This window comes from Lepidochelys kempii, chromosome 4 (genome assembly GCF_965140265.1).
Source record: "Lepidochelys kempii isolate rLepKem1 chromosome 4, rLepKem1.hap2, whole genome shotgun sequence".
NCBI lineage: Eukaryota > Metazoa > Chordata > Testudines > Cheloniidae > Lepidochelys > Lepidochelys kempii.
In genome coordinates this window covers 118,448,386-118,476,048 of record NC_133259.1, presented here as the reverse complement: position 1 = coordinate 118,476,048, position 27,663 = coordinate 118,448,386, and the positions used below count along the sequence as shown (strand labels likewise).

General features: G+C 42.0%; 1 protein-coding gene across 14 annotated transcripts in view; it reads left to right on the top strand.

Annotated features, from left to right (window-relative positions):
* ABLIM2 (actin binding LIM protein family member 2) overlaps positions 1–27,663 on the top strand; it is a 217,245-nt gene that overhangs the window by 48,862 nt on the left and 140,720 nt on the right. For all 14 annotated transcript variants that reach the window (XR_012158735.1, XM_073342609.1, XM_073342605.1 and 11 more), the window contains exons 2-3: positions 5,964–6,107; positions 25,316–25,499. Coding sequence is in view for 13 of the 14 variants with exons in the window: in XM_073342609.1 (XP_073198710.1) it covers positions 5,964–6,107; positions 25,316–25,499 (328 nt within the window). In the remaining variant the exon portion in view is untranslated. The remainder of the gene's footprint in view (positions 1–5,963; positions 6,108–25,315; positions 25,500–27,663) is intronic.

Genomic DNA, 27,663 nt, shown 5'->3' with positions numbered 1-27,663 from the left:
CAGTACCTCAACTGCTCTAACAACGTACTTCCTCCTGTTCATCTTTATATTTCCAGTATTGAGGTGTGCACAACTCAGTGCAGTATTCCAGGGTCAGCCTTATCAGGGCCATATAGATGGTCATCATATTAATAGTTGTATGTGAGTGAAAATCTTACTTCTTTTCAATGAGTCACTGCTAATTCAATAAACCTTATTTAATACTAGAATTAATTGGAGCATCACCTCACTCCTGCTGGGTGCTCAGTAGGTAACCTGTGATTCCTCTGGCTGTCTTGAGTTTTCGTATCAGAAATATGTTGATACTGGATTGTCACAGGACATCTCCATTGCTACCCAGTGAACCTCACTGTCTGGCCAGTTCAGATGGTTTTCCAGTCACAAATACGCACACTAGGCTGTTTATCTTACACCAATGTGTATATTTATTTCCCTCTTACATAGTAATACTTGTGCAATACACGCTTACAGCAAGGTAGGCTTCCTTACAGCCCTCACTTCCGAATCCAAGGTTCTCTCTGAGCTTCCTCCTGAGCTCCTCTTGAGCTCCCCTTGCTTCCTGTTTCCTCCCCCTCATATTTTCCCCAGTTACCTTGTTAGCCCAGTGATTGCCACCCAGGTGCTCACAATCCACCCCCCCGAAAATGTATAATTGTCCTCAGCCTTCCCCAGGCTGCAGCACTGTCAGTGATCAAGGTGTCCTGTCACATGGATATTTAGCAAGAATATCAGCAATAAAGTTCCCGACACCAGATAGTGCCCATGTGGCAATGCTATGGAAATGTGTCCTACTCTTACTCATTTCTTTATAATCTGTTGTTTTTCTTGTGGGAACATACATGCAATAAATTCTTCGTTGGGCTTTGAAGAAGCAAGTAAGGATGCAGGAACCTTCAGTGACTTTCTAATATGGGTAGTTATAATCTGCTTCCTCATCCAGACCTGTGGAGGTACCAGATCCAGGCACAGCAGAACATCAGCAAGATTTTGGGCTCCATGCATGCTATCGTCACCAACACAACAAGGGCTCCCTCTATATTTCCATTCAGCAGAGGCTATTTTCAGTGTAGAGTAAATAAAGGCGAATTTCAAATTTCATTCAGTTCAGTAATCTAAGAAAAGTATGTGATCACTCAAACTTTAAATGAGAACTTTAATCAGGACGATACTACGCCAAATGCCCTAATATACTGTATAATCATTAAATTCCACAAAGGATGACAGCATATTGCTAGCAAAATATGTTGATATTTTGAAGCTAAACTTTGACACATAAAGACAAAAGTAAAATGATCAGAATTACTATATAAAGAGACTAGATTCAAAATGTTATTGAAATGCATGTAAGTTAAAAATGTATTAGGACTTGAATAAAAGAAGCGTTCTCTAGTCTGAAGGAGTTATTTCTCATGTTCTATCATTATGGTATTCCAGATGAAAGAGACAGTGTTTAAACTATATGAAGAAACATAAAAGCGGCAAAGAGTCCTGTGGCACCTTATAGACTAACAGATGTGTTGGAGCATAAGTTTTTGTGGGTGAATACCCACTTCGTCGGATGTATTCACCCATGAAAGTTTAGGCTCCAATACATCTGTTAGTCTGTAAGGTGCCACAGGACCCTTTGCCGCTTTTACAGATCCAGACTAATCCGGCTACTCCTCTGGTACATGAAGAAACATAGTTTTATTATGACCTCACAGAGGTTACATTTCTACTCTGATCCACAGAGAATGTTGGGTGAAACACTGATCAGTTTTAATGTAGTAAATTAATTAATTCCTTTTGAATTGAGAGGAAAATAAAGCACCCTGTTAGTTTTTGTTGTTTGTTCATTCATGCTTGTTTAACATGGTTATTTTTGAATGTCAAATGCATCCTTGTGAGATTTAAAAAATGGAACGCAAGCAAAAAGTTATAGTTGTTGTACAGTTTGTTGCATATCTGTGCTTTAGGCTAAATATAATTCTTTACTTTTCATTTCCACTCATGGCTTGGAAACTGTTGTTAAACAAGATATGCTAAGACATCAAAAAGATGGCAAGAACATGCCAGATAGGTTCCCCCCGCGCCTTTTTTTTTGAGTCCTACTGTAACAAAAAAGGCTTCTGTGTTGATTTCCAGATACATTGCAGGTTAGGTATTACAGGGAGCTATGCAGAGCCCTTGGCCCTAATGCACGTTTCTGAATCAATGCTAGCATTCAAGGGAAACCATCTGCATGCAGTAAGTCTTGCTGCCCCGAAGGAGGTGGGACTGTAAGCATGGGTGCAGTTGACAACAACCTTTCCATAGTGTTTCTTTTTAACAAACATGACATGAAATTTCCGTGTAAGCATCCAGAGTTCAAGCAACAGCTACAGCCAATTCCAAATGAGGAAACCCTTTCATAAAAATCTATAGTTATTTATGAGACAAGATGTTCATAATTTTCACGCAGAGGAAACATCTGCATGGTTGGCTGCATTAATGTCTTTCTGCTCTGAAAAACTGCTACATAAAAAGTTACTTGCACAAATATTTGGAGGATCGGAGCATTAGAGTAAATACAGGGAGACAACTTTTAGCCCTGAAATAGTTATAAAGGAAAATTAAGGGGTAATTGGCTGATAGCACTTTTACTAAATCTCTAAAAGGAAATACACCAAATTCCCTTTCACAGTTAATTTATTGGTCAATCTGAGAGGACATAACACCACTGATTTATTTTTATTTTTAAGTTGCATTTGTTTTCTTCTTGTGAGACTGTACGGAAACCGGAAACCTTTTTAAAGCTGATTTGGAATCACTTTGGGGGAAAAAACCGCAACTTTAGAATGATGTGCTGAATCCCCCGAGTAAGAAGAGGGACATTCAGTATGTAGTTTACTCTCCCTTGTTCACTCTATTAGTTCCCTGTATTAATCTGTTGCTGGGTGGAAAAGCTACTATGGGTGTGGCGAGTCATGATTCAAGCCTGTTACAATTTGATTTAATAATTCAGCCCAAAGACACTGTTACCTAACATATTAAAAAGTAAAAATAAAAAATGTACTGTAGCAAAATAACAAGAACTAGAAAGTTTGTGTTCAACATTTCATACAATACTTTGGAATGCCTTTTTGCATAAACAACCTAATAGGTGAGGTGCAATTTCTATTTTATATCACAAGATGGCAGCAAATTTTTAATTTGCTCGATATTTTGCTAGCCTAAATGAGCTCAGTTCTGCAGCCTTCATATACTTGCATCTCTTGTGGAAGTCAATAGGCATTTGCTTGCAGAAGGACAGCAGGATTAGAGCCTTTATTTGTTACCATGATGCACAGGATAAAGACCCTTAGAATACCTTTTTGACACTAACCTAGCAACTCTTTTTAACCTGGAACATACACAGAATAAAGAGTGGGTGGGGAGTTGCTTTTGGGGGGTGGGGTGTTTGTTTTTATCACAATAAGATTTTACTTAGTTTAAAATGACATTTACCTTCAGTGCTGACAATCTTGAAAGTTCCCAATGTGCTATTTACTAAACGTAATAAAAAATATCTTTGGCTGGAAGTCACAAAACGTAGAAAAACGAAGTTTGTGCATGCATCCCTAGCATATTACACATGATTTCTTTTAGATGTAAACTTAAAGCTTGATCATGAACATCCTTACTCAAGTGAGTAGTCCTTACATGAATACTTGTGTGAGGCTTTGGCTTTTAGAGTTGGCAGGCTTTGGCTTTTAGAGATTAGAAATAGAAAACACCTGTTAGATCATCTCTCTTCCAGTGCAGGATCCTTCCTCCAGTATTAAGTATTTGCAGTACAAATGGCTAGTCGGTTGCATGTTTCATAATAAATGCCCTGCTCAACATTTTGATATATACTGCTGGGAAAGCACAACAACATCTTACCTTTGTTTTTCCTATTCTAAAAGGGTGACTGTGTCTGGGAGTCTGAAGAAAGTGCCTGGATAGGTTGTTTAGCATAGAATCTGATTTGTAAGATTACATGATACTTTATATGAGAATAAGTATTTTAACCATCCTGGATCAATTCCAACATAAGTGGTTGTAATCTTGCTTGCCAGAAATTCTGCCATAGGTTCAGTTGGCTAAGTCCCATTAACTTTTCATGAGACGTAGGCCCCGAGAGAGTTAGGCACTTGTGAAAATTTTATCCTGGTCTTTATTTTGGCAAATTTTGTGATAGAAGAATCCATATTTGTTGTATGTGGCTATGATGAGCAAAGTTACTATGTAACTGTCTTACTTTTCTGCCACAGAGTTGTCAATGAAGTTCTGATTGGAGACTCTTTATCACTAATGATGATGTAAGGGGCAAATTGCACTGTGATTTTCCTCCCCACACCCCATTTCAATTTGAGTTTGCAAACTATTGGTCAGAAGCAGTCATATTTTGACTTCTCAGCTGAGAACATTTGCTCTGGATGTCAATAAGTGAGATCAGAGCTCCACTCACCAAGTCATATTTATTATAGTTATTCCTTTAGTGGCTTCAAATGCATTTTAATGTAGTAATAAATTAATCACTATCTTGGTGCTTCAGTGCCACATACAGAAGAAAGCGTCTGCTGACTAAGCACAGTTATATAAGTACCAAGGTTACCAAGCATGTACCAGACCAGAACTCTGTAGTAATGTCATAGTGCTTAACATTCTTTAAAATTCCCAAAACTTTCTGTGTCTCCTGGCTGGAAATTTGCGATATACAGTATATTGGTGTTTTCCAAACTGTGGGATTAACATGGGCGAAGGACTAGCTGGGAGCACAGGCCTCTTAGTTCTTCTCCAGATTCTCAGCCTTAGTTTGAAAAAAGTCTGTCATGGTTACAAAGAAACCTTCAAACATAAAGTGCCACTGATGTAGAGACATCTCTCTGAGTTTGCAGAACCCACGAAAAATAGCTGTGAGCCCATTCATAGCAATGGGTGCTAATGTTGATGCTAATGATGGTGCTTTATATGTCAACATTTTAAGCTATTTCAATTCTCATCAAAGCATGTAACAAAGGGGAGGAAGGGTCATCTGAAGATCTATGTCAGTGTTTTCCAAAGAGTTGTGTTTAGGGGGATGTGGAGGGAAGACTAGCCATGAGAGGGAACATGGAGGATGTATAATTAATATGTGTAAGCTTTTAACAGCGCATGGTGAGGTTGCAGGAAAAGGAGGAGTGCATTTGGTTTTATTTTGCTGAGGAGGAGCTCAGCATTCAAAAGTTAGAGAAACCTTACAATATCTTTGTAATATCTTCAGTATCTTTCATTGCATAATAATATTGTAATAAAAGTGGAACCAGAACTTAGATCCTCTGGTTCTAAAAGCATAATCACTTACCAGTTGAGCTAAAGGAAAATCTTTTGTAATTTCTTACAGTCTGGGGTGGAATCAGGTGCTTGAGATCCTATGAGACATTAGTTTCAGCAAATAATTTGTAACTAGAGCTGGTTGATTTGATTTTTTTTGTTTTTTGAAATTGACAGAATGTTTAAACTTGTAATTAAACAGTGTGATGCAAACTGTTGAAAAAAAAAAAGGCAGTTGAATTTTCAAAAAAAAGTTTTACCATTTTTTTGTACAGTTCTCTTTATACAACCCTTGATCCAAAATGTTTTTGTTCAAGTTGGTTGTGAAATTCATAAGCCATGTACAATTCTTTTGCATTATTGCAGTGGTAACCTATATGGAAATGAAAATCAGCAGCGATGCTTACATTTGTGAGCAGACTGTTTACACTGACATATAACTCTAAAGGGAATTCAATTAAAATAAAGTTTTAAAAGACCACATCAGGAGCTGGCCAATACCAGAAAGTGAGACCATTTTGGCCCAGGTGTCATGTTCATGGCATGTTTTGACTGAAATGTCAATTTTCATTATTTGTTTCTCTGACAAGATTATCATTTTATCTAATTTGTCCACCAGAAGTTTTTAATCTACTGTATGTTCTTATACAACTTGTCTTTCTTTTCAGTTTCTCAACCACAGGCTGTACATAGCAACCTGGACAAACCATCAGGTACAGCAATTCTCTGCAATAACTGTGGAAACCCATGCAAAGGGGAAGTTTTGAGAGTTCAGAACAAATATTTTCATATTAAGTGCTTTGTTTGTAAAGGTAAGTGTTTACTATTTATTACTGCTGTTATTGATTTTATATATATATATATATATATATATATATATATATATATATATATATATATATATATATATATATATATATATATATAAAAGGATACAGTAACTCCCTGGAGATTGTGGCCCCATTGTTTTGGAAATGGCACAGAACTATAGTACAAGACAGTCCTCACATCAAAGAGTTTATGGTCCTAAGACCCTGACATGCAGTGAGTTCCAAGTGCAAGGGTTCACCCAGATGGAGCTTTTTGTAAGACTGGGGCCTAAATAGGGACAAGATGGGAGAGGAACACAGCGTAGGGGGAGGAAGTCAAGGGTAACAACAAAGAAACACAAGATTCCATAGATTAGCTATGTCCAATTTGCAGGATAACTTTGTAGACTTTATGGGTCTGTTTTGTTTTAAACATATAAGTGAACAAATTGATAATTAATCTTTAATAGGCCATTTGCCTAGCTATTGCCAGTCAGCAGTTTACTGCAACTTTACTTCCAAACACCACATACAAAACAGGTGCTCTATTCTTTAGGCTGTAAGTTATAGAGGCCCCAACTTAGATCTGAAACCCACTGTGCAAGGCAATGTACAAACTCATTGTAAAAGACTATCTTCCTAGAAGAGCTGACAGATTTAGGGTGAAAGGGGAAATCAAAACACAGAAAGATGAAGTGAATTGCTAAAGGTCACATGCTGGTTAAAGGCAGAGCCAGGCTCAGAACTCAGGTCTCCTAACTCCTAGACCAATTCTTTATCCACTAGGCTATGTGTGCAGTTTGTTTAATTTTTAATTCTGCTCAAAATATAGATGAGCGCATTTCAAGGGCCCATTAAATGAGTATCTCCTTCATATTGTTCCCTCTGTCAAATACAATTACGTCTTTACTAATCCTGTGGAACAAAACTTACAGCATGTAATATTCAATACCTGGATGAATCTTTAATGAAATAGTGAGAGTATTAGATATTATAATGTGACTTAATTCAGTTTGATGATATATCACTCTGTGGAGGGATTATACAGGAAGACATGTAAGCAATAATACAGTGTTCTAAATGGAACAAATATTTTAGTTACATACTCAGAGCTAGAGGAATAAAGGTCAGAACTTAAAGTATTTAAATTGGACTAAAATCGGTACATAATTTTCCACGTTAATATAATTATAATATGCATTAAATAGTAATACTACTATGATAAATTTCACTTTCAAAACACTTTTCAGGCATTAACTAATAAGTAGGCTTAGAATAGTTGTTGTTCAGAGTGAAATTCTTGCCTCTTACATAAAGCCTCAGTAATGTATGTGCTCTACACTGATGAAATCCAAGGCCTTACCCTGGAGGCCCCAGTGCTGCAGTAGGGAATCACAGCAGACCTTCACAATCACAACTCGAGCAGAAAGAAGAACCAGTAGTGATTGCTATTGCTCAGTGTCTTCATTGCACAGGCGATTTCCATGTAATTTCCATGGATCTACTGACACTTCCACCTGCCTGTTCCTAATGCTCTCCTCAATCAGTTCATAGCTAGTGCAGAACCCATGTCTCAGTGGGATGCTGAGACCCCCTTACATGGCCACCTACATCCCTAATCCCACCTCATGCAAGTGTAACGCCAACAGACCTTGGTCGTCATCGGGCAGGATTGAACCGGGGAACTCTGAAGCTTAGTCCTGGTCTACACGAGGACTTTAGGTCAAATTTAGCAGCGTTAAATCAATGTAAACCTGCACCCGTCCACATGATGAAGCCCTTTTTTTTGACTTAAAGGGCTCTTAAAATCGATTTCCTTACTCCACCCCTGAGAAGTGGATTAGCGCTTAAATCGGCCTTGCCGGCTCGAATTTGGGATACTGTGGACACAATTCGACGGTATTGGCCTCCGGGAGCTATCCCAGAGTGCTCCATTGTGACCACTCTGGACAACACTCTCAACTCAGATGCACTGGCCAGGTAGACAGGAAAAGAACCGTGAATGCGGTGCTTGTTTCCTGAGCCCAGAATCGGCATTCCACAGCATGAACCTGCCCCATTAGCACCATGATGCATGCATTGGCAGGGCCCATGCTTTGAGAGAAATCTGTGTCCATGTCCTGATCACTCACGTGACCGCGCTGACGTTGCCTCCTCGCCCGGTATCGCTCTGCCAGGTTCTGGTGCTGCATATACTGCTGGATAATGCGTGTGGTGTTTAATGTGCTCCTAATTGTCAAAGTGAGCTGAGCGGCCTCCATGCTTGCCGTGGTGTGGCATCCCCACAGAAAAAAGGCGCGGAACGATTGTCTGCCATTGCTCTGATGGAGGGAGGGGCGACTGACGACATGGCTTACAGGGTTGGCTTACAGGGAATTAAAATCAACAAAGGGGGTGGCTTTACATCAATGAGTATTTCAGGCAGGACTTCACGGAGGGTTCCAATAAGAAATGGTGCACCTAAGTAATTGTTCTTATTGGAACAAGCAGGTTAGTCTGGCCTCTGATTGATACGTGGCTAGATTTACCTCGCTGCACCTTCTCTGTGACGGACTGCAGTGTGACCTAGAGAAATAAGTGCCCTGATGCGGGAGGGGGGGAAGCAAATGAGTACAAAACAAATCTGGTCTATTTCTTGTTTTGATCCATTCCATCTATCTTTTACATCTTTGGCTGGCAGCAGACGGTGCAGAAGGACTGCAAGCCATCCACATCTCATGGCTGCTCGGCAGAAGATGGTGCAGTAGGACTGCTAGCCATCCTCATCTCTTGCCTGCCTGGCAGAAGATGGTACAGTAGAACTGCTAGCAATCCGTATTGCCTGCCTGCTCACCATAAGACAGTTCAATAGGACTGACTGCAGGACTAAAGAGAATGACCTGGTCAAGTCACTTCTAATGTAGTCCCTGCACCCATGTCTGCCCAGGCGCTCCTGGCCGACGTGGCCGGGAGCACCTTGGACATGATGATGACAGCTACCAGTCGTACTGCACCGTCTGCTGCCACAAGGCAAGGGGCTGCTGCTGCTGTGTAGCAATGCAGTACCACGTCTGCCAGCACCCAGGAGACATACGGTGACGGTTACCTGAGCGGGCTCCATGCTTGCCATGGTATGGCATCTGCACAGGTAACTCAAGAAAAAAGGCGCGAAACAATTGTCTGCTGCTGCTTTCACGGAGGGAGAGAAGGAACGGCGGCCTGACGATATGTACCCAGGACCACCTGCGACAATGTTTTAGCCCCAGCAGGCATTGGGATCTCAACCCAGAATTCCAATGGGCAGCGGAGACTGCGGGAACTGTGGGATAGCTACCCACAGTGCAACGCTCCGGAAGTCGACGCTTGCCTTGGTACTGTGGAAGCACTCCACTGAGTTAATGCACTTAGAGCATTTTCTGTGGGGACACACACACTCGAATATATAAAAACTATTTCTAAAACACCAACTTCTATAAATTCGACCTAATTTCATAGTGTAGACATACCCTTAGTGCATGAGCCTCTACTACATCAGCTTAAAGCTGGCTGGCTGGCTGTAGAGCAGACCTCACACACACACACACACGTCTCGGTGTCACTAGATGGGTCAGAATACCACACCCAAAAGGTGTGTGAGTTATACAAGGTTACTGTGAGTGTTTTGTGGTGTATGTAGGCGACCTTCTGCCAATGGGTGAATTTCACCATAGGTGATTTATCGCATTGCTAGAGTGTCCTGAAATCAGAAGAAAACATGTAATGGTACCTTATGACTGGAGTATTTCAGATGTCATGTACAATTCAGAAAACTCTCAACTAACAGACATTGCTGCTGAATTGTAACTAAATTATAGTTGAAATAAACTGATTAGAGAACAGAACACATGAACCTGGGCTGAACCAATTGCCAAAACCACCCTAAACTGGCAGTTTTCCTTGTGGACAGACCTTCAGCTGGTTTAAATTATCATAACACCAGTGAAGACAATGGAGGTATGACACTTTACTCCAGCTGATAACCAGTCCCTTGGTGTTTAGACCCTTCAAATACTTGTAGACATTTATCATATTTTACCTTAGTCATCATTTAGCCCAGCTTATATCTATTTAGGTCTTTTAATCTTTCCTCATAAATCAAATTTCATGATAATTTTGTTGCTTGTTTGTGAACTCCTTCCAATTCATTGACATCTTTCTGGTGTCTAGTTTTTCAGAACTGTAGACAGTATTCTAATGCAGACTTACCACTTCAGTATGGGATGGAAGGTAAAGGAACCGTTGGCTATAGGTAGCACAGGCTAAATAAATAAATAAATAAATAAACTTTACACAAGTTGTTAGGCCAACTTCGAGTGGTCATTTTTAATAACGTGACAAACTCAGTGGATGAAGGGAACACAATAGACTTGTTAGGATTTAATAAAGCATCTGATAACATTACTCACAAAATCATACCTGAAAAAGCTCATTCAGGTAGCTTTGGACACGAACACTGTCATGAAGATTGTAAACTAGCTAAAAGCCCACGAACAAAGGGTATAACTGAATCTATACTGAGTTTAGGGGAGGTGTGCAATGAGGTACAGCATGGTCTTATCGAACTACTTTTTTTAATGGCAGATGATGTTACATTGGGAGGAGTTACAGTTACTTGTGAGCACATAAGTGATATATAGAACCAATGTATTTGATAGAGTGTTAGTTGTGGGCAAGGGAGGGTAGGAGGTTTGAGTGGGGTGGAATGAGGTATATTCTGCTGCCTGGCTTACTAGCTATCAAAACAATTGAATGTAGTATCATATTGCTACATGTTATCCTTATGTGGATTGTGAGTTTCATAAATTATCCAGGTGCCAACAGCTTGCTTATAGACGTCTTTTGTTTGAAATGACACATATAAATATATAAAAATAATAAAACTGGCACCAAAGGTTCAAAGTCCCACCCTGTCTCTGTCAAGTTCCCCAGATAAAGCTCCGCTATGTTCCAAAACAGAGAGAAGTGTCAAGAAGATAGGGTGGAAAAGCTAATAATCAGTTAATGATTTCTCCGACTTAAAACTGTGAGGAAACAGATCCAGGTTAAAGATAATAACAACAATGCTATGAATGCCAGGAACTCTCAGTAAAATCAGTGGTGTCAGTAATATGTTCCAGACTGATGTACTGAAGATGCAGCAGCATCTTTTGTAGACCAAGTAAAAAATCTAATTTCTGCAACTCAGCCTATCAGTCTGGAACTACGGAACATCTGTCTACATGTCCCTTGCACTGGGCCCAGTACCTAAGTCTTTACTCTGTTTTTACTCCGACAGAGTCCCATTCAAGTCAGTTTTAATAAAAGGATAATCATAACAGGATTTAAACTTTGTGCCATTGAAATATAAGGCAATGCTGTTTTCTTTAGGCTGTAAATCCTTTGGTTAACAGCTATGAGAATGCTGTTTTATTTTTTTCATTAAAGCAGTAGAAAAATATGAAAGAGAACGACAAAACATGATAAAATATTGACTATTACGGCTATATCCGTTTTCTGGTTCACTCCTAGGGCATCTGTCACAATAGCTTTTCATACGGTATGTGATGTTAGAGAAATTCTGGTCCTCTGGGCCAACTGCAGGACAGATTGTTAAAGAACAGGGCACAGACACCAAATTGGTTTTGAGTTCTAACACTTAGATTTCACCAACCAACTGTACCAAGTGCAAACTCCTGAAGCACTTTAACAGCCTTAACATGGAGTCACAGACAGTCCCCTTGGGTACTCCAGTCTGTCTTGCCCCCGGGGTGAGTGTATCTCTGTGGTAGGTGATCCCTTACACCAAGAATCACAGCAATATTCAGGTTACTCCTAATCCCAAAGGACCAGTCACTTACTGCAGGTCAGTTGCATTTCAGGTCTCACACCAGAGACAATGCTTTTAGCCAATTCTATGATACACTATATGAAGATTTATTAAATAGGAAAAGGAAATTAGAGAGTTATTTACAAGGTTAAAGCAAGCAAACACAGATACACAATTGAGTTACAGTCTTAGGTTTTCAAACGTCTATCGGCTTCTATAATCATCAAGCTCTATTTGTCTTTTTGGGCTAACCCAGGCTAAGCAGCTGGGGAATCTCTTGTTTATGCCTAGAAGCAGCTTGCTGACCCAGCATCTCCAAGCAGCACAGAGATACCTAGTTGCATTTTATCCCCCTCCTGCTATGTGATGTGAGGTGCAAACTCATCTGATGGGATGAGTTCACTTGCATGACTCCTGTTTACAGGGAGCAGAGCAGAACAACAATAAGTTTTAAGTCCTTTTGTTGACAATTCCTCAATCCAGATGTGGGGATTTCCAGCTGTAAGAACCACTCATAGCCTGTCTGGTATTGATGGGTCTCCTCCTTCAGAAGGGGCATAATTTCTGTTGAAGAGCAGCTCTTCACACTAATTAATATCCCTCTTCAGTATGGCGATTCACACAGTCACAAAGGCTCACAATACAACCGTTCAAATATTACATTACAACATGGAGCACAGATATTACAAGTAGGATTAAAGCATGCAGCATCTCACGAGCATTCAAATGAATCTAAACACTAAATTCTTTCTCATAATTCTAATACCTATTTTATCAATATCCACCCACAAGTGAGCCAGACAAATGACAGCTATGTATCTGTTTGTGTCCAGCTGAGACACGGGGACCTTGGCATGAGCTGGCACTTGGCCTGCCAGTGTCATGGTGCCATTACAGTACCCCGGACAACTTAAGTTTGATCCCATACAGATAATAAAGATAGGGATCATCTTTATTTTGGCTCTCAATGTTTATGGTATGATATCTTTCTAACAATTACAGCATAACATTGAACTGCATCAAGCATTACTATTTAGGAAATTGTTCAGGTGCATATACAAGCCCAATGTATCCGTGGTGCACAGAAAATTTGGTGATGACTGGCATAGATTTGACTATAAATTAAAAAGAAACAGAGGGCGTGACTCTTCTGCTTTAAATGATCAGCTCTAGCATGCTGTGGAAGGAACAAATCCACACAACTTCCATGAACGCTGCTCTGTAAACTTACAGTGGCTGTGTGTGGAGTCCTGCCGTTTCCCTACCAAATAAATAGGGCCATGCAAAACCCTACTATAAAGTTACACAGATGTAAGTGGAATGTGCTGTGCATTGTTTCGCTGTCCTTAGCCAGGTTTCAGTCAAAGACAAGGCAGTGAGCTTCCAGCCTGAACCTCAGATGTGGAAAAACAAGGCTGCTATACAGGATCAGCTTTACCATATATCCACCCATCTTTTCTTTAGGTCTTGCTGCTCAATCTTTAATCAAAACCTATTGGACCCTGGATTGCTGTCGTGCTGTATGTGCCTTGGAAACAGTAGCTCTGCTCCTCCATGGTGAAATAGTCCGCTCTTTTGTATATGCATCCTCCTAGGTATTTATCCTTGCACGCTGGGTTTAACTGATCAAAGTGGGTTAGATCGTCAACTTGTGTAAATTGGTGTAGCTCTGTAAGCCAGTGTGCCTGTTTCACATTTGCACTAATGCCTCCTTTATACAACTGTGGCAGTGAAAAGGGGGTCTTGGAGTGGGTATTCATTACAGCTTCACCCATGTTAAGGCCCCTTTAACGTGACTGGAGTGATGGAAAGCACCCTTAGTGTAAATGGGAATTGGAGCCAATGATTTTAACTGCATTGGATTCAGATGAGAAGATGGGCAGAGCTAGGATAGAGAGTATTCACTAGAGAAGGAAATAATTAGAAGGTATCTGTAACTTGGTAACAGGGCGTAGTTTGTTTATGACATCAAACCCATCTGCTGGGCTATAAATAAGCATGTTAAAAGCTCCCATGTGAAATGTGAGGGATTTGCATTTGAACATAGTGTAAAACCAAAGAGTCTCAGGTTGCAGGAGAGGAGCCATTTACAAAAAACTTGAAAGTAAGATTAAAGCCCAAAACAAAGTTAACAAAGCAGGTGTGGTTCATTACCTTGCATTCTTGGTGACTGCCATGGAATATCCGTAACTGCTGTTGTTCCATAGACAACACCAGCAGTATGTTCATCACTGGCTAAATCCTTCGGGCCCTGTAGGGCCCCGAACGTGTTAAATAGATATACCAGGAATAAGTGAGCAGTGGACATGGCACTCTCACAATCTGTCTTGAAGAGTTTAGTGGCTTTGGGCCTGATTTACCACTCTGTCGCACCAGATTTACAGTGGTGTGACTCTGTTAATTGATTTCATTGGAGTCATGCCAGTGTAAAACTGATGTAATACAGTGGTCAATCAGATCCTGTGCTGGGATTTTCAGATCATTTTTAGACCATAGCTTTTTAAAAATTCTATAATGTATATCAGGCTGAAAGCTTATTTATTTCTCTGATTTGCCTTGTTTCTTTCCTACCTTCACCTTCTTTGTCATAAGTTTTCTTTACTAGTGCACAAGTAATTGTTGATGATGATTAGGTACAGCGTTCAATATAGAGCCCAGCAAATTCTAGTCATTACTCAAGTAATATCACAAAACTCCTGATCTGCCAAGCACTTAAGCATTTGCTTAACTTTTAACACATAAATAGTCCAATTCAAATCCAACTGAAAATTAAACACATGCTTCAGTGGCTTGCTGGACTGGGACAATGGACTATGTGTAAAACTTTCATAGGTAAATACATAAAAAAATAAGAATGTCCATACTAGGTCAGACCAATGGTCCATTTAGCCCAGTATGCTGTCTTCTGACAGTGGCCAATGCCAGATGGTTCAGAGGAAGTGAACAAAACAGGGCAATTTATCGAGTGATCTGTCCCCTGTCATCCAGTCCCAGCTTCTAGCTGTCAGAGGTTTAGGAACATCCAGAGCAAGGGGTTGCGTCCGTGACCGTCTTGGCTGATAGCCATTGATGGACCTATCCTCCATGACTTATTTAATCCTTTTTTAAACCCAAGTATACTTTTAGCCTTCAACATCCCCTGGCAATGAGTTCCGCAGGTTGACTGTGCATTGTCTGAAGAAGTGCTTCCTTGTGTTTGTTTTAAGCCTACTGCCTATTAATTTCAATGGGTGACTCCTAGTTCTTGTGTTATATGAAGGGGTAAATAGCACTTTTTCTCCACACCATTCATGATTTTATAGTCCTCCATCATATCCCTCCACAGTAGTCATTTTCCAAGCTGAACAGTCTGTCTTTTTAGTCTCCCTTCATACAGAAGCTGTTCCATAACCCTAATCACTTTTGTTGCCCTTCTCTGTCCTTTTTCCAATTCTGATGTATCTTTTTTGAGATGGGGCAACCAGAACTGTAGACAGTATTAAAGGTGTGGGCATACCATGGATTATTATAGTGGCATTATGATATTTTCTGTCTTATTATCTATCCCTTACCTAATGCTTCGTAATATTCTGTTAGCGTTTTGACTGCTGGCCCTTTGAGCAGATGTTTTCAAAGAACTGTCCACTTATGTGTCTCTTCATTCTATTCCTTACTACAGTTTCAATTTGCCTAATACTAAAGTTAGGTTTACTGGCCTGTAATTGTCAGGATCATGTCTGGAGCCTTTTTAAAAAATCTGTGTCACATTAGCTATCCTCCAGTCATCTGGAATGGAGGCTGATTTTAATTAATAGGTTGCATACCACAATTAGCAGTTCTGCAATTTCATATCTGAGTTCCTTGAGAACTCTAGGGTGAATACCGTCAGGCCTGGGTGGCGGTATCAAAGGCAAGGGAAGGCTCAGCCTACCCAAACTGCCTGCGTGGCCCTGGCCACGCTCCACCTCCAGACCCCCTCCTCTTCCCGCCATGGTTCTTCTTTCCCATGTGGCGAGCCCTGGGCCAGTGGCACCAGAACATGGGGAAGGGCCAGGGGGCCATAGCCCTCCTACTTTTTGAAAGTGAAGAGGCCTGACCTGTCCACTTTTCGTCGGGGCAGACCCCGCCCGCTTCCCCTTCTCTTCCCCCTGAGGGCTCACCCCCAGGCCAGGCCAGCATGGAGCCTGGCTGGGGAGCCTGGGCAGCTTTGGGGAGCCGCGGCGGACCCTCCACCTGCCCAGGGTGTGGGGGGGCTGAAAGCAGCCCCTTGCTCATGTCCCCACCCCTTGGATTCCCCAGTCTCCTGGGGCAGGAGGAGGGTCTGTGACTCCATGCCAGCTGTCCATGCAGCTCTTCCCGACCTCGCTCCGGCCGGGGGGAAGGGCCTCGGAGCTACAGCCCGGTGATGGTAAGAGCCGTGCAGTTGTGGGACATGGGACGGGGGCTGCTCTGGCCCCCCACATCGCGGGCAGGTGGAGGGTCTGCGGTGGTTCCCCACAGCTGCCCACCTGGCTCTTACCATGGCTGGGCGGTGGAGCCGGGTCAGGAGAGCTGCATTGGCAGCTGTGGGGAGCCTGGGTCCCTCCACCTGCTGTGGGGGGGGGGGGACCTGGGACACGGGCAGTGGGCTACCTTTGCCTCCACCTCTGGTGGGGGCCCCCTGCTCCTCCCCACTTTTGGGAGGGTTCTGGCACCCTTCCCCTGGGCTGGGGCTAGTGGGGGCCGGCCTGCAGCCAGGAGCTCTCGGCGGTTGAAACCGGTGCTTGCGCTGCCCGCCCACCTGGCGCACCGGGGCTGGGGGCCGTGCTGCCCACCCACCCGGCACTCCGGGGTTGGGGCGGGTGCACTGCGGTGCTGGGGGAGGCTCTGGGCTCCAGCCGGGGAAGGGGGGCAGGAGGGGTAGGGCCCTGGGCTGAAGGTGTGGGCCAGCCAGGAGCTAGCCTCCCCAAGACTGCTGGTCACTCACTGCCCATGCCATCAGGTTCTGGTGATATATTACTGTTTAATTTATCAGTTTGTTACAAAGCCTCTACTATTGGCACCTCAATCTGGGACAGTTCCTCTGACCTGTCACCTAAGAAGAATGACTCAGGTGTGGGAATCTCCCTTGTATCCTCTGCAGTGAAGATCGATGTAAAGAATTCATGTAGCTTCTCTGCAACAGCCTTGTCTTTCCTGGTCGCTCCTTTAGCATCTCAATCATCTAATGACCCCACTGATTATTTGGCCCATGTGCTTGAGGGCCAGATTTTTAAAGGTAGTTAGTTTCCTAAAAATGCAGGTAGGTGCCTAGTGGGGTTTTCAAGAGCATCTAACCTTGTTTGCAAGGGGAGTTAGGTGCCTAGCCTGTGTAGGAGCTCTTGAATATCCAATAGGTATCTATCTGCATCTTTAGGTGTCTACATCCCTTTGCAAATCTGGCCTTTAGTCCCTGAGGGTGGATCTACACTGGAAAAAATATACCCTACAGTTGCGAGTCTCAGAATCTGAGTCAATTGACTCAGGCTTGCGGGCTTGTGTTACGGGGCTAAAAATAGCAGGGTAGAATTTACTACTCAGGCTGGATGCTGGCCTCTGAGACCTTCCTCCATCACCAGCTTTCAGAGCCTAATTTAACTCGAGGAGGAACATGTACATTACTACGTTTAGCCCCATAGTGTGAGCCTGAGACAGTTGACCTGGACTCTAAGACTCACTGCCAAAGCGGGGGTTTGGCAGTGAGTCACTTCAAAATGAAAAGTCCAAGATTGTTTTTTGAGCTGGCTGGTTTGTAAAAAAACAGAGAGGAATAGCGAGAGGAATGGATATCTGTTATAATCCCCAACCAGTCCCTCGTTGCCGACCCCACAATTTGCCCGCCTGGTTTTGACCTGCCCTGTCGCCAATGGTCCCTGTCGAACAGGTTCCGGACCTGGCAAGGTCTCTGTGCAGTCAACCAGTATCGCTGGGGCCTTCGTGACAGCCCTTTGTGCAGCTGCGGTGCAACACAGCCGATGACATACATTGTCAAGGAATGCCTGCTAACTAGGGTCAGCGGTGGCCTAGAAGAACTGCACCACACCAATGAAGATGCCATCGTTTGGCTAGACAACTATGCACACGAAAAATAAATGTAAAAAAAAACTATAATGAGAAATGTTGCTATGTTTTTACCAACATTTGACAAGCATTGACCGGTGGTTGATGTTTTTTGAAAATACATATTCATATTTTGACCAGTGCTAATAGGTTTCTTGTTGGAGGTCATTTTATCTGAAGTTAAAAGATCCTGTGGTACCATGGAAGTTTTACTAGACTTGGAGCTGAAGTACTGTGTATAAATAGCTCGTAAATGACAAGATACCAGAATTAATGTTTCCATTCACTAGGAGGTGAAGAATCTTCGTGTGGCTGACAATATATTCCTTAGAGAACCCCCCGGTCATTAAATTATTTTTAATTTTTCTTCTACATTTATCGTCTTCTCTAATTAGTCTCCTCTGTTGTTTGGGGGCATAAAGAACATTCTGCAACTTCTCAAATGTCTTGATCAAATATCACTTATCATATAGCTATTCTAGCTGGCGCTTTGTTAAAGGGGGCATACACTTCACCTAGAGTCTGCTGGATTGAATTTTAAGAACACCTGCTGCATAAATTTGTGTGATTAATAAAATGCAAAGGGGAGGGTGGGGCTTGCAGTGTAACTATATGTGGGAAAAGACTATCTGCTTGAAAGCAGAATCCAAACATTTTATTCTTTGAAATTCACAAATGGATTAGTTTAATTTTAAGAGGTAAAGTTTCTGTTTTGATAGGGTTTTTCTTATAACTTCCTTAGTTTCCTGTTAAATGTGCATCAAAAGGTGTATAGCAAAACTACGGTTGCTTAATGTAGTCTTCTAAACTTCTACACACTTCATAAAATGAGAAGCATACACATCTCTCCTTAATCTTTCACTGTCTAGCTTTTAGCTTATGTTACATCTTCTTGGTCCATGATGGAGGTTTGAACCTTCATTATAGTAAATTAAACACATATAGAACAGTGGGTGGGATTTTCAAAAGAACTCAGACTTGGCCCAACTCTTCTCCCATTGGAATCAATGGTGTAAAACTCACTGACTTTGTGGGAAGTAGAATCATAGAATCATAGAATAACAGAGTTGGAAGGGACCTCAGGAGGTCGTCTAGTCCAACTCCCTGTTCAAAGCAGGACCAATCCCCAACTAAATCATCCCAGCTGGGGCTTTGTCAAGCCTGACCTTAAAAATATCTAAGGAAGGAGATTCCACTACCTCCCTAGGTAAAGCATTCCAGTGTTTCACCACCCTCCTAGTGAAAAAGTTTTTCCTAATATCCAACCTAAACCTCCCCCACTGCAACTTGAGACCATTACTCCTTGTTCTGTCATTAGCTACCACTGAGAACAGGCTAGATCCATCCTCTTTGGAACCCCCTTTCAGGTAGTTGAAAGCAGCTATCAAATCCCCCCTCATTCTTTTCTTCCGCAGACTAAACAATCCCAGTTCCCTCAGCCTCTCCTCATAAGTCATGTGTTCCAGTCCCCTAATCATTTTTGTTGCCCTCCACTGGACGTTTTCCAGTTTTTCCACATCCTTCTTGTAGTGTGGGGCCCAAAACTGGACACAGTACTCCAGATGAGGCCTCACCAGTGTTGAATAGAGGGGAATGATCACGTCCCTCGATCTGCTGGCAATGCCCCCACGTATACATCCCAAAATGCCATTGGCCTTCTTGGCAACAAGGGCACACTGTTAACTCATATCCAGCTTCTCGTCCACTGTAACCCCTAGGTCCTTTTCTGCAGAACTGCTGCCTAGCCATTCGGTCCCTAGTCTGTAGCGGTTCATGGGATTCTTCCATCCTAAATGCAGGACTCTGCACTTCTCCTTGTTGAACCTCATCAGATTTCTTTTGGCCCAATCCTCTAATTTGTCTAGGTCCCTCTGTATCCTATCCCTACCCTCCAGCGTATCTACCTCTACTCACAGTTTAGTGTCATCTGCAAACTTGCTGAGGGTGCAATCCACACCATCCTCCAGATCATTTATGAAGATATTGAACAAAACCGGCCCCAGAACCGACCCTTGGGACACTCCACTTGATACCAGCTGCCAGCTAGACATGCAGCCATTGATCACTACCCGTTGAGCCTGACAATCTAGCCAACTTTCTATTCACCTTATAGTCCATTCATCTAGCCCATACTTCTTTAACTTGCTGGCAAGAATACTGTGGGAGACCATGTCAAAAGCTTTGCTAAAGTCAAGGAACAACACATCCACTGCTTTCCCCTCATCTACAGAGCCAGTTATCTCGTCATAGAAGGCAATTAGATTAGTCAGGCATGACTTGCCTTTGGTGAATCCATGCTGACTGTTCCTGATCACTTTCCTCTCCTCTAAGTGCTTCAGAATTGAAGTAGTTAGGATAGTGGTGAGTTCTTTTAAATATCACACCCATTATTGCTAAGTAATGATAAGAGTTGGGTGGAAATGCACAAATTCAAAGACATTAAAATTTCTTGCTGATCTAAGATAAGCTTTAAATACACAGGGCCAAATTTAGCCCTCAGTTAGATGTGTGCAATCCCACTGAAATTAGGTCCCTTGGTTCAGATGAATCATTCAAGTTCTGCTTTTGAGAGTCAGATTTTCCAATCAGCTAAGGCCACTTTAGATTCTATTGAATGCTTGTGAGTTGCTGCCTGCTCTAATCTTACTTGTCATGTCTGTTCCATGTTGTACTGTAATATTTGAGCGGTTGTGTTGTGATCCTCTGTGATTGTGTAAATTGCCATGCAGAAGAGGGATATTAGTGTGAAGAGCTGCTCTTCTACAGAAATTGGTACACCCCTTCTGACCCATCAATGCCAGAGATAGCCAATTCTGTTTATATACAGCTTAACTCTCTGCCTACATCAGGTTTCTCCTCCCAGCCATATCCCTATAGCTTGGGGCAGAGTGTGATTGGGTCTATGGGGAAGGGGCGTGATAGAGTGAAGAAAGAAGGCGATGAGAGAACTGCTCAACAAAAGCCACCACCTCTCAGTAGATCCATTATTTGCCACTTTTTTCTGGGAATCATTGACACAATGGACCATCTGTCATGTCAGTGTATAGTTAGAGCGAGTCTTTAGTTTGCAGATCTTTTACTGTGTTGTAACTGGGTACACAAAACTTCTTTCATGAAAAATTAATCTGTGGAATGGTATATGACTGCAATATTTCCTTTCTAAAGGCTAAAACCATGATTAGATTACAGAACTGTAAAATTCAACACCTGGACGCACAACACTTTGTTTTTAAATTCTTTTTAGCTCCTTTGTAAATTACAAATTGCCATTGTTTGTTTTGGTTTTAAAGCAAGAAAGCAATCCTGAATGGAGGCCAGATTTTTATATTTTTTCCCCAGTGGGCTGTTGCAGCAGCCTAGAATAGTCAGTGTGCAATGTGCTCTGACTACATGCTCTCCCCGCTTCCCTTCCAATATACCCAGTGTGCTGCATGGGAGGGGCTTGTGTAGGGCTATAACACTGTCCTTGAGCCACTGGGAAATCCTCTTTGTTCTGGGGGAAATTTTGCAGTGCCGTTCAATAGAGCCGGCCTACAAGGTACACAGGAAACACACAAATCAGCTCTCAGAGTAACAGCCGTGTTAGTCTGTATTCGCAAAAAGAAAAGGAGGACTTGTGGCACCTTAGAGACTAACCAATTTATTAGAGCATAAGCTTTTGTGAGCTACAGCTCACTTCTTCAGATGCATATCGTGGAAACTGCAGCAGGCTTTATATATACACAGAGAATATGAAACAATACCTATTCCCACCCCACTGTCCTGCTGGTAATAGCTTATCTAAAGTGATTTCCAGCACAAATCCAGGTTTTCTCACCCTCCACCCCCCCACACAAATTCACTCTCCTGCTGGTGATAGCCCATCCAAAGTGATAACTCTTTACACAATGTGCATGACAATTAAGCTGGGCTATTTCCTGCATAAATCCAGGTTCTCACATCCCCCCCACCCCCATACACACACAAACTCACTCTCCTGCTGGTAATAGCTCATCCAAACTGACCACTCTTCAAGTTAAAATCCAAGTTAAACCAGAACATCTGGGGGGGGAGGGTAGGAAAAAACAAGAGGAAACAGGCTACCTTGCATAATGACTTAGCCACTCCAAGTCTCTATTTAAGCCTAAATTAATAGTATCCAATTTGCAAATGAATTCCAATTCAGCAGTTTCTCGCTGGAGTCTGGATTTGAAGTTTTTTTGTTTTAAGATAGCGACCTTCATGTCTGTGATCGTGTGACCAGAGAGATTGAAGTGTTCTCCGACTGGTTTATGAATGTTATAATTCTTGACATCTGATTTGTGTCCATTTATTCTTTTACGTAGAGACTGTCCAGTTTGACCAATGTACATGGCAGAGGGGCATTGCTGGCACATGATGGCATATATCACATTGGTGGATGTGCAGGTGAACGAGCCTCTGATAGTGTGGCTGATGTTATTAGGCCCTGTGATGGTGTCCCCTGAATAGATATGTGGGCACAGTTGGCAACGGGCTTTGTTGCAAGGATAAGTTCCTGGGTTAGTGGTTCTGTTGTGTGGTATGTGGTTGTTGGTGAGTATTTGCTTCAGGTTGCGGGGCTGTCTGTAGGCAAGGACTGGCCTGTCTCCCAAGATTTGTGAGAGTGTTGGGTCATCCTTTAGGATAGGTTGTAGATCCTTAATAATGCGTTGGAGGGGTTTTAGTTGGGGGCTGAAGGTGACGGCTAGTGGCGTTCTGTTATTTTCTTTGTTAGGCCTGTCCTGTAGTAGGTAACTTCTGGGAACTCTTCTGGCTCTATCAATCTGTTTCTTTACTTCTGCAGGTGGGTATTGTAGTTGTAAGAAAGCTTGACAGAGATCTTGTAGGTGTTTGTCTCTGTCTGAGGGGTTGGAGCAAATGCGGTTGTATCGCAGAGCTTGGCTGTAGACGATGGATCGTGTGGTGTGGTCAGGGTGAAAGCTGGAGGCATGCAGGTAGGAATAGCGGTCAGTAGGTTTCCGGTATAGGGTGGTATTTATGTGACCATTGTTTATTAGCACTGTAGTGTCCAGGAAGTGGACAAATCAGCTCTTCTTTTACACTAGGGCACCTGAGTCTTAGACTCTTTGTGAATTTCACAAGACCTTCCTCAACCACTAAGATAAGGTATTGAGGGAAGAGTAGCAGCCGTGTTAGTCTGTATCCACAAAAAGAAAAGGAGTACTTGTAGCACCATAAATAACAAATTTATTTGAGCATAAGCTTTCGTGAGCTACAGCTCACTTCATCTTCTAGCAATTTTAAAATGTAACATTAGCGTCATTAATTTAAAAAAGTCCAGAACGGCAGTTCCTATTCACACCTTTAAATCCGTATTTGATTTATGCTTCTGTCACGCTACTGTATACATAACAGAAAGCTGATGTGTAGCTAGCCATGCGCTATTGCTCAAAAAATATGTTCAGGAGTGATACATACTTCTGAATGAACTTAAAAGTTAGAATGAGGATTTCATTGTTGACCTTAAGTGAGACAAAGAACAAGGCTAATGTAAATCAATCAATATACTGTAAATGCTGACTTAAAAATTAAGCCACACTGGATAGCTCTGCTGTTAATATTACATGCACACAACTCAGTGAAGTTTATGAGCATCACCTGCACTTTCCTTCTGTGGGCTGTGTGACTGGTAGCATTGCCTGGGTGACACACTTACCTCTTCCATCCTTCTTACATCTTGAATTTCAGCCTAATTTGACCTTGAACATTGTAGGTTATTGCAGGTACTGCTCCTAAAAGTAGTTCTTCCAGAAGTGGCATCAGAGCACGTGACAACAAGGATGCTGCGGTGACTCAAGATAGGTCTGACAGTCCTCCTAGCATAAGAACCAATTTGAACATCTCCCCTTTCTCTCAACCAAATCCAAGCCTTTTTGAAGGTTCAGAGCAGACATTCCTCTCTTCCTGTGATTTCAAGCAGACAGCTTTTGGCTCTCTCCTTCCCCTCCTCCCCTGTAACCTCAAAACATGATCCTGGCTCCGTCCCTGTTTGTACTGATGAACTGGCGGGAGCTCCTGAGGTTGCACATGCTTTTTGTTAGCAGGGCCAGCCTTAGGCTTTGCGAAGGAGAATCTCAGCTTGTTTTGTTTTTTTAAAAATGCCAGTCTCTAATCCTTTTCCCATGCAGTCGTAGCCATGGAAAGCTGAACTGATTGCTAGAGTTGCAAAAAAACAATCGGCTGGGCTCCACTTCTGCCGCAGGCGGTTTGGGGAAGGCTGGCCCTAAAGATCCCTCTCACGCACACGCTTTGTATGTAGTGTGTATCAGTTACATTGAGAGTGCCTTCCCAAGACGTCATCTTGCTCACTCTCCCCAATGTCCTTACACCATCCTTGTACACAGGAACACAGGAATTGCCGTACCACAGCAGACCAGTCGTCTATCCAGGTTGCTGTTCTGTCTCCGTCATTTGCCAGTACTGGATGCCTCATAGGAATCCTGTAATGGGCAGTTATGGAATAAACAATAGGAAAAGTTTCTAATCTCTAAATTACTGACTGGTTTTTGCTTTGGAGAATGAGGGTTTAAATCCCTTCCTTTTGTAAATCTTGTTGACGGCAATGGTGGGTGTTGCATGTGGTGGTCAAGGGGCATCTCCTAACAGCATCCCAAAGTAGCCCCTCATCTAGAGGCTTATCTCTCTGCACTCAGGCCATGTTTATGCTACAAAATTATGTTGACCTAATTTATGTCTGCATACAGCCACTGCAGTTATTAAACCACTTGTGTGTGGGCACAGTTGGCTCCTTGTGTTGGTGGTGCGTGTCCTCACCAGGAGTGCTTGCATCAGTTGTATTGTCAGTGTGGGGCATTGTGGGATGTCTCCTGAAAGTCAGTAACAGTTGATGTAAAAGTGCAGTGCCTACCATGACTCAACACCGCTCGGGGAGGTGCTGATACCAAATGGGCATAGAGAGGCATTTATGTCAGCAGAAGCCAAATTTAAGCGAAGACACTTCCACAGGTAGGTCAACACAAGGCAGCTTACATCGACCTAAACCTGGAGTGTAGACCAGGCCTCAGGCTCTCTGCTGTGATGTTAGTTTTTCTATATGGAATAAAACAAGCTTATTTAATGTAGATCACAGATGAAAACCATAAGCGTAGCAACCTTCTGACTCATTGGTGTCTTGTGTTCAGGAGCCCCAAATATTAAGATGCCTGTGCTTGAAGATCTGATATATATATATATATATAATATATATATATATATATATATGTGCTGATCGTGAATGAAGATTCATCTTATTATAGATACAGTTCCACTCTTTCAGTCCTCTAAATCTTTTCCATTTCTCTCCATGTAGCTTGTGGATGTGACCTGGCTCAAGGAGGATTTTTTGTGAGACAGGGAGACTACATCTGTACTTTGGACTATCAAAGACTCTATGGCACACGGTGCATCAGCTGTGATGAATTCATTGAGGGGGAAGTGGTTTCAGCACTGGGGAAAACCTACCACCCAGCCTGTTTTGTGTGTGCTCTTTGCAGGTATGTGTTCCAAATAAAAAAAATTATTTTTAGACTATAAAAAAGTATATTTTGAAAGAGACAAAAGCCAGGAATCCACGGGGAGGCTCATAAGCAAAACATCTTCCATAGGCCATCAAGGAGGTACCCCTCTTATTCATTTGGTTCTACCATTCTGCCCCCGTTACATTTATGGGGTTTTGAACTGAAATAGTTCAGCTTTTCTACACCATCTACTAGTGCTACTTAATAATTACTTAATTAATTATTGCAGCGACACTTTTAGAAGTGTTTACTAATTCCATGTGCCACAGTGTATCCAACTTTGAGATATCTTATTCCCAGTTTGCTGAGGTACTTGGGATCTGCAGCTGCTGTTGTAGTCAGACCTCTTTTCCCCAGACACGACTGCTGCCTGACCTCTCTGGTGTCCACTGGACTGCCCTAGAATGTCACTCTGCTGCAGTTACAGTTAACAGACTGTGAAAATCAATACATTAAAACGTATTTACGAAAGCAGATGAATACTCTCAGAAAATATGGAAATCAAAAATACACAGTGAAGTCTTGATCCTGCACACATTTAAACATGAGAGTAACGTTAAAAACGTGGGGTTCATATACCTGTGAGCAGAGAACAAGCACTGGTCTGTGTACCACCAGAACCTCCAAAATAGATGTTCAGTTGAACTTCAGTAGCCAAAAGGCCTAGTGCTGGCCCTCTTCGCAGTAGTGAGTTTTACTCATGAGTTCCATTGAGTTCAATGAGACTATCCACATGCATGTATTTGCAGGATCGGGACCTAACCCTGTAACTGAAGTTTTTTGTGGGCGGTGCTAGAGTAAGACTGATACTGAATTGTAGCTTGATTCCCTTTTGTGCAAATAACTAGATGCCTATATATCAATGGTTTAAGACTTTAGTGAGAACTTGTAAGAAATACCGTTTTATAATAACAATTCAAAGTAAATGGAAATACAGTATTATTCTTTACAACTAATTATGAACATTTACTGATAAGATAAGAACAGAGAAAGCCTTATGAAGAGAAAAAACAGAGAAAACCAGAACAAAAACAGGCAATAATATCAATCCAGAGATAACTGAGCGGACAGATTAAAGCGAAGTCACTTTTAAAACCCTCCTTCCATTGAATCCTGTCTCTTTAGATTTATCTCATTTATCCCAAACCATATTCTCTTTGGAGACTGTAAATAAAAAGGACAAAAGGGAAAAAGAAAAACATCAGAAAAACTTAGAAAGAAACAATTTGTATCTCCAGTCTATTATTAGTAACATAAATAAGTTCAAAGGGTGGATGGAGGATATCACACATTTGCCCTGAGCCTTCTCAGTCTACACATACATTAATGGCTCCATCTATAAACAAACCTACTAGATACCAAATTTCTGGTGCCTTTCTTCTTGGCACCAGTGTTATTCAGACCCAGAGTCAATTAAGAAAAGAAGAAAAATTCCTTGAGATTATTTTCTCATCAAGTAGGATTGACTTCTGAATTAGGATTTTGTTAGGATTTTGTTTATAATTGAAACCTAAATTATTTACCAAGCTGTACTTAGCCCTTTATTGTGGTCTGGATATTTACGGTTCCAGCTGAAACAATTCCCTGAAAGTTCAGAATAAGCTTCTACAATGAGTAAACTACTTAACTTCTTGCTCCCTAACAAAGCAAACTGAACCACAGCACTGAGAAAACCATAAATATAATCTGCTACATAGATTACTATTAAATGCAGACATTCAAAAGTGGAATTGCTCTTTAAAACATCAGATCTCTACACGACAGTACTTCACCCAAATAAATTCTGTCAACCTCCCTGCTCAGTTCTTTATCTAGCATACCAAATGGTTGGATTAAAAAGGAGTCAAGGCAAAACGTTTATTTGGCTGAGCCTCCCAACTGCTATTGTCTCAACAACAGCGCAAGCTTGCTATAGTCTTCCCCTAGGATGGCACTTCACCTCATGTTGCCTCCATCCAATTCAGCCCTCCAAGTTGCAAGCAGGAATCAATTAGCCTTCACCGGCAAGGTTCTAGCATCTGCTTATCAAGTCGGCCAACAGAAGAACCCTGTCGTCCTGTTACATTAGAAATACCAGGCCAGATCCTCAGCTGGTGTAAATCAACATAGCTCCATATGGCCCAGTCTTTGCAAACCAGGC